The sequence below is a fragment of the Neophocaena asiaeorientalis genome, unplaced genomic scaffold (genome assembly GCF_003031525.2).
Source record: "Neophocaena asiaeorientalis asiaeorientalis breed wild unplaced genomic scaffold, Neophocaena_asiaeorientalis_V1.1 scaffold30, whole genome shotgun sequence".
Classification (NCBI taxonomy): Eukaryota; Metazoa; Chordata; class Mammalia; order Artiodactyla; family Phocoenidae; genus Neophocaena; species Neophocaena asiaeorientalis.
This window is the reverse complement of record NW_020174923.1, coordinates 6,768,174-6,776,276: the sequence shown is the minus strand read 5'-3', so window position 1 is coordinate 6,776,276 and position 8,103 is coordinate 6,768,174. Positions and strand designations below refer to the sequence as shown.

General features: G+C 43.0%; 1 protein-coding gene across 1 annotated transcript in view; it reads left to right on the top strand.

Annotated features, from left to right (window-relative positions):
- ATP5PD (ATP synthase peripheral stalk subunit d) overlaps positions 1–2,711 on the top strand; it is a 5,409-nt gene extending 2,698 nt beyond the window's left edge. Inside the window, exons 4-6 of the mRNA XM_024761219.1 lie at positions 1,996–2,067; positions 2,306–2,368; positions 2,512–2,711. Coding sequence (XP_024616987.1) covers positions 1,996–2,067; positions 2,306–2,368; positions 2,512–2,643 — 267 coding nt within the window. The 3' untranslated portion in view covers positions 2,644–2,711. The remainder of the gene's footprint in view (positions 1–1,995; positions 2,068–2,305; positions 2,369–2,511) is intronic.
- Positions 2,712–8,103: the final 5,392 nt, after the last annotated feature.

The window sequence follows — 8,103 nt, the reverse complement described above, 5'->3', positions numbered from 1 at the left end:
CCTGTGGTTGTTCCTTCTTTCTCCCTCTTCTCTTTTTTTTTTTTTTTTTTTTTTTTTTGTGGTACGCGGGCCTTTCACCGCTGTGGCCTCTCCCATTGCAGAGCACAGGCTCCGGATGCGCAGGCTTAGCGGCCATGGCTCACGGGCCCAGCCGCTCCGCGGCATGTGGGATTTTCCCAGACCGGGGCACGAACCCGTGTCCCCTGCATCGGCAGGCGGACTCTCAACCACTGCGCCACCAGGGAAGCCCATCACCTATCCTCTTCTGATGTTAAATTTCAACATCTGTAGTTTGTTGATTCAACAGTTGCTTATTGAGGGCCCACTCTGTGCCAGGTGCAGTGCTAAGTGCTGGGGCCACAACACTAAGCTGTCTTCTAAGGAGGCCATCTCCTCCACCTCCATTATGCAAACATGACTTACGCCAGTCCACTACGGTTTCTTTTAAAAGAGAAATCGGGGGACTTCCCTGGCGGTCCAGTGGTTCGGACTTTGTACTTCCACTGCAGGGGGAACAGGTTCAGTCCCTGGTCAGGGAAGTAAGATCCTGCATGCCGTGTGGTGCAGCCAAAAACAATGATAATAATAAATAAATTTTTTAAAAAGATGAAAATCAGAGATTTTATATATTTATCATTAGAGAGCGTTGTTACACTGTAGTAATTAATGCTGAACCCTAGTGTAGTGAAACCCAAAGTGATACATTAGAAAAAAATAATTTTCTAAACCTGTGATCTGGGTAATACGGAGTTGCTGCTCAACATCTAATAAAGCTCTTACTTTCTATTGTGAATTATAGAACACTACGTTTTTTTGGTTGTGTTGGGTCTCTGCTGCTGCGCGCGGGCTTCCTCTAGTCGCGGCGAGCGGGGGCTACTCTTCATTGCGGTGCGCGGGCTTCTCATTGCGGTGGCTTCTCTTGTTGCGGAGCAAGGGCTCTAGGCATGCAGGCTTTAGTAGTTGTGACATGCAGGCTCAGTAGTTGTGGCTCATGGGCTCTAGAGCGCAGGCTCAGTGGTTGTGGCGCACGGGCTTAGTTGCTCCATGGCATATGGGATCTTTCCGGACCAGGAATTGAATCCATGTCCCCTACATTGGCAGGCGGATTCTTAACCACTGCGCCACCAGGGAAATCCTAGAACACTACTTTTTATAAAGCCATATGTTTTTAGGGAAACTTAGGAGTGACCTAGAACTGATAAATGTGTAAAGTAAATTTTTCTGGATTTTTGTATATAATCATCTCTAGAACTCTGGACACTGAGGATTCATTATGCTGTGGTCAACTTCAAATACTTTCTAATTCCAAATATCTCAATGAATGAGCCTTGTCTTTTACAAATATATGCCAAGCTGGGCAACATCAATGGATTTTCTAAAAATAATGTGAACTGGGCTTCCCTGGTGGCGCAGTGGTTGGGAGTCCGCCTGCTGATGCGGGGGACACGGGTTCGTGCCCCGGTCCGGGAGGATCCCGCATGCCGCGGAGCGGCTGGGCCCGTGAGCCATGGCCTGCAGAACCTGCGGGTCTGGAGCCTGTGCTCCGCAACGGGAGAGGCCACAGCAGTGAGAGGCCTGCGTACCGCAAAAAGAAAAAAAAAAAAAATAATAATAATGTGAACGTCTTCCGTTCGATGTTATTTGAGTGCAATAAAAATGCAGAATTCTTTAAAAAAAACAAATCAGAATTTCTTTAGAACTGCAGGGTTCTTTGAGGGCATCAAGTCCAACTCTCTTTATCAGGTGGAGAAACTGAAGCTCACTGTAATAAAGAATTGTCCAAGGTCTCCGGTTAGTTAGTGATGGGGCAGAGAAGAACCTTGAGCTTCCATTGGTAGTCTAGTAATCTTTCCACTACGATGCCCTAGATGCATGCTGGTTTCCTCCCTGAACGGAGAATGTGTTTTTATGCGCTCTGTTACGATTAGCAGCTTTGAGCCCTTTTGGGGGGGCTCTTGGTTATATTAGCGACAACTCACTGTCACTGTTTTGTAGTTTAACGCCCTGAAGGTTCCTGTGCCGGAGGATAAATACACTGTCCAGGTGGATGCTGAAGAAGAAAAAGATGTAAGTATCGGAGGCTCTTATTTATTCTAAAATTCTCTTAATTCCTGACAGTTCTGTTTCTTCCTAGTAAGGTTAAGGTGGAGTGACTTTAAAGGATCAATCAAAAGGAATGAACTATTAATAAACGCAACACCATGGATGAACCTCAAAATAATTATGTGAGTGAAAGAAACCAGCAAAGGAGTACATACTGTATGATTACGTTTCTGTAAACAGAATTTCTCCCTTCTCTTAAAAGGTGAAGATTTGTGCTGAGTTTTTGTCTCTCTCTAAGACCAGGATTGAGGAATACGAGAAAGAGGTAAGGATGAGCCTAGGCCTTTGCTTATATTTCCTCTCCTTCACGGCCACACATCTTTCACCCAGTGGGGGTAACCTGCCTTGGATTCTTTCTTGCATCTCTGCAGCCCTATTTATCTTAACACAGTTCCCGTCTTTTTCTAGCTGGAGAAGATGAAGAACATCATTCCATTTGATCAGATGACCATTGAGGACTTGAATGAAGTCTTCCCAGACACCAAATTAGATAAGAAGAAGTATCCCTACTGGCCTCACCAGCCAATTGAGCAATTATAAACTTGAGTCTGGGAGAAAGCTCTGGCCCTTGAATTATAAACTCTGGACGTTAAAAATAATTATATAGTGCTGTGTGTGTCTGCTCCTTTGCGGCTGAGATAGTTAAACTCTGGAGTTACCTCACTGGGAGCGGAGTTTTTGTTAAAATGGAAAGGTATGCCTATAGGTGTGTGCTGTTGCCTAACGGTGAGGGCCTGTAGGAGCCAGTTGCTGAGCCCCCAGGGCTGCTGAAATCTTAACAAATAACAGTAGGGTCGATGACAGTGTTTTTCACTGGAATATGGTAAAGAGGAATCATTATCTATTGATTGCCTTGAACTTTCTCTTTGCTTTCAAACCATTGATTCCTAGGGAGTGCTTCCTTCTACGTGTCCATCAGTAAGTCACATGCAGATGTAACAGCAGGGCGAGTAGCAGCAGGGATCTACTTTTCTGTACTTCAGCTCTTCAGTTTAAATGTGGTATGAAAAGAAATTTTGTCACAAAGTTAAAACCTGTTATAGCTTTGTATATGAACATAGGAAATTATTTTAATTCCATCGTTTCATTAAAAAAGATCCTAGTATTGATTGTAGTTAGCAGGACTCCTGAGCGATGCCAGGAAATGTAGGTGGTTTAAAGTAAGATGAGGTGGTGGGGGCTTCCCTGGTGGCGCAGTGGTTGGGAGTCCACCTGCCGATGCAGGGGACCCGGGTTCGTGCCCCGGTCCGGGAAGATCCCACATGCCGCGGAGCAGCTGGGCCCGTGAGCCATGGCCGCTGAGCCTGCATGTCCGGAGGTTGTGCTCCGCAACGGGAGAGACCACAACAGTGTACCGCTAAAAAAAAAAAAAAAAGATGAGGTGGTGGGAAAAGTTCTATTGCCCTTGGAAGTCAGAGGACCTGGTATGCCTAATTGCTTATGCTTGCCCTTGGCCATTTAGTTGCTGGTTCTAGACTAATCGTTTACCATCTCGGGACTTTCCTTTTCTCATTTACAAACATCACGATTGTAATGAGAATTAAATGAGGTAACCTGGGAAGTTTCTTGGTAAGAAAGTGATCTAAGCAAAGGCATCTGGCTTGACATGGCTTGATATGGCTTAAATCCTGTAGGAAAAACCTACCGAGGGGCTTCCTTGCTGGCGCGGTGTTTAGGAATCCGCCTGCCAATGCAGGGGACACGGGTTTGAGCCCTGGTCCGGGAAGATCCCACATGCCGCGGAGCAACAAAGCCCGTGAGCTACAACTACTGAGCCTGCGCTCTAGGGCCCGCGAGCCATAACTACTGAGCCCGCACGCCTAGAGCCCGTGCTCCGCAAAAAGGGAAGCCACCGCCTGCGTACCACAACAAAGAGTAACCCCCGCTCACCATAACTAGAGAAAGCCCAGGCGCAGCAATGAAGACCAAAAAAAAAAAAAACCTACCAGGGGAAGGGTAATGTGCACAGGCCAATAATTTTGTGACACTTCTGCCAGAGATTCCAGAATTTACTGGAGAAGATCAACAGTTGCTGATAACGCTCAAAAAAGTAATGTAGTCTTAAAGGACATAAGCAGAGGAAGCCTGGGGCACTATCACCCCTAATTTGTAGGGCAGGGGCTAGGCCGAAGGTACACTGTAATTGAGGGGCAAGGCATGTTCCACTTAGAGCTGCTTTAGTCGTAACATAATCTGATGTTCAGCAGTAGTCCTGCCAGATGGACTTTAATGCACAAAACGAGTACCCTTCGCTCCCTCCCCCCAGGCTGTGAATCACTGAACTGGCACCCAGCCATCCAGCTGAAGATACAGGGATTCAGACAAGTGAACACATGGGAATCTTAGAAAAAGCCATTGAGTTTGCTTTCGGAGTGTGGTTAGAACGTGTGTTCAAGGGAAGAAGCAACATGAGTCCTATGAAAGTTTTGTGACATAAAGGGAGGGGTCCCTAGCACTTGAGGGAGAGCCTTTGGAAGACTCACAGGAAGAAACAACAGTGAAAAACTGACAACGTGCTCTCAGTCCAAGGCATTTAGGAAGGATTGGGGCACTTTTAAGTGTTATATCCTGAATCATTTGAAGTTTTTGCATTGAGCATGCATTGATTTTACATTAAAAATTATCACTAGTAAAATAGGATTATGCTTTTCAAGTCACAAGAGAGAAAAGTACATCCTATATGGCAAAGGTTAAAGAAATCAGCAAAAACGTAAGTAGCATAAATACAGAACCAAGCATACTTAGGATGATTATGGATCAGTAAAGACCCCTATTAGAAGGCAATAATTCAGACTGGGTCAGCTAAAATCCAACTACAAGCTGTCCATCCTTTAAAAAAAAAAAGGCAATTCCCCGGTGGTGCAGTGGTTAGGACTCGGTGCTTTCACTGCTGGGCTGGGTTCAGTCCCTGGTGGGGGAACTAAGATCCCACAAGCAGAGGCGTGGCCAAAGAAAAAGTTAAAGAAGGGTACATTGGCTATATCAAGGGTTCCAACTCCTTACTCTAAAAACTGGCATTGAAGGAAAAAAAAATATGCATTTATCCTGCTTTAATTTAAACAATGGTATTTCAGGATAAACTAATAGACCTAGTTAATGATAGAAAGTGCTTTACAAACTATGTGGAAAGAAAGCAACATTGGAAAAAGCACTATTTTGTAATCCCTAATGAAATACAGTTGACCCTTGAACAACACGAGTTTGAACTGCATGGGTCCATGTATATGTGGACTTCTTTCAATAAGTACATACTACAGAACTACACCTCCAAGGTGGGTTGAATCCAAGCTTGGTTGAATCTGTGGGTGGGTAGGGGCCACCTGTAAACTTAGATTATTTGACAGAGGAGGGTCAGCAGCCCTAATCCGCAGGTTGTTCAAGGGTCAACTGTAGTTTATTCAGGCAAAGATCATTAATGGATGAGACCGTAATATGAAAGTCTGATGAAGCACTTGACAGTGATCAGGCTGTCACCTCCTGATGCCAAGCCCATATTAGGTACCTTCTGACATATTAAATACACAGCACCATTTGAAAGTATTTTTGCCAAAACGTTGAACCTGGATTTAAAAATCAAGGCATTAAAAGTAACTTCCAATTTAGAAGAAATATCTGGGATAGAGGAACAAGTTAAATGACACCACAAAGAAGATATATCCAAAATGTGGGACATTTTACAGGAAATCTGACCCTTTGTTTTTCAACATGTCAATGGCATGGGGCAGGAGAGGAGGGAAGGTGGGGCAGCTTTAGATTAAAAAGCGACCCGGCATCCAAATCCTGTGTGTTTGGACCTTATTTGGATCCTGATTTGCACCAATCAACTGTAAAAAGATAATTAAGAGATGACTATTGAAGTATGTAGGGATAAAACGATGTGATGTCTGGGATTGCTTTAAAATACTTAAGAAGGGGCTTCCCTGGTGGCGCAGTGGTTAAGAATCCGCCTGCCAATGCAGGAGACATGGGTTCAAGCTCTGGTCCGGGAAGATCCCCCATACCGCGGAGCAACTAAGCCCGTGCGCCACGACTCCTGAGCCTGCACTCTAGAGCCCACGAGCCACAAGGACTGAAGCTCGCGTGCCTAGAGCCTGTGCTCCACAAGAGAAGCCACCACAATGAGAAGCCTGCGTGCGCAACGAAGAGTAGCCCCCCGCTCACTGCAACTAGGCAAAGCCGCGCACAGCAACTAAGACCCAATGCGGCCATAAATAAATAAATGATTTAAAAAAAAAATACTTAAGAAAAAGAAAAGGATAAAAGGGATTAATAGAGTGAATGCAACAAAATCTTGATAACTGATGGATCTAGGTTGGTTCATTTACTATTCTCAGTTTCTGGGTATGTTTGAAATTTTTCATAAGAATTTTTAAAGCATGGGCAAAAATGTAGATTTATAATATTACTCTCTAGCAAAGTAGAAATCGAGACAAAAACATGACATGGGCCAAACGCAGCTCTTAATAAAGGAGACCACATGAAAAAAATAATGATTGGAACCTTGATGTACTGAAAAAAATAACATTAAAACCATATAAAGCAAAAAAGTTGAAGAGAAATTTCTAGAAACATAACTTTTAAAGATTTTAACATACCTTTCTATTTTTGACATTTGCAAGACAAGTGAGACTAGAGCAAACTATAATAAAGACTCATTTAATAGCTTATATACTAAATTCTATGTCATACGAACAGAATAACTGGAAACCGATAACATTAGACAACCAACAATTAATACCCACAGTATAAACTACAATAACACAAAACAATACAGAAATGCAGCCACTTGGAAACTGAAACTCTCCTAAATCTTGGATCAATGAGAAATTAAATATGTAATTACAGAATGTTTGGAAGAAAAAATAATATGAACATTTCATATTAAAACAAAGCAAACTGATGGCATTAAATTGTGTCATAGAAAAACATTTCATTACACAATACATTTTGATTACAGAAAAAAATCAGAAGATATAGATAAGAAAAATAGAAAATATTGAAAAAATTAATAAATTGGGTTATAAGTTAATACTCTCATATTAAGTATCATAAAAAGCTAAAGAATAGGGATTTCCCTGGTGGTCTAGTGCTTAAGACTTCACCTTCCAATGCAGGGGGTGTGGGTTCAATCCCTGGTCGGGGAGCTAAGATCCCACATGCCTTGGGGCCAAAAAACTAAAACATAAAACAGAAGCAATATTGTAACAAATTCAATAAAGACTTAAAAAAAAAAAGCTAAAGAATAATTAGATCAATGGAAAAGAACAGAATGTTCAGGAAAAGTCCATACTGTATTAGGATTAAGTACAGTTTACCCCTGTACAACCAGTGTTTGAATTGCAGCTCACTTTCACGCAGATTTTTTGAACTGTAAACACTACAGGACTACTTGATCCGGGTTGGTTGAAGCTGAAGCTCGGCGCCCCTAACACCCCCCCCACCCCACCTGCGTTATTCACGGTATATGCATATAAGTATTTACTAAATAATTTAAGTAGCATTTTGAATCATTGAGGAAAGTCACTGATCTAAGTGTTTAAATATTTGTAAAACAGGAACAGATCCTTACTTGACACTTAAAAATAAATTCCAGTTACAGGTGTAAATGTTAAAAAAAAAAAAACCCACAAGAAACAACAGGAAAAATTGTAGGTGAATATTTATATAAGCTTCAGGTGAGAGAATTTTTCAAACACCAAAGCAGAAACCAGAAACTACAATGAAAACAATGGATAGATTTGGGTGGGGCGGGGCGGGGAGTGGTTTTCAGGCACTTGGGGATCCTGCAGGCATCTTCAACTTGAGATAATCAGCCCTGAACTCATCCCTTCCCCATCTGTCTTGGGGGGTGGCACCACTGTCCCCCAAAATCCTGGGCACCATCTTGGGCTCCTTGTCTCCCTCATCCCACAGCGGTTAGGAAGCAGATCCACAGGTTCCATTTCCTGAACATCTGTTTTACTTCCCTCCTCTTGGTGTCCCTGCTATCGCCTCCATTCA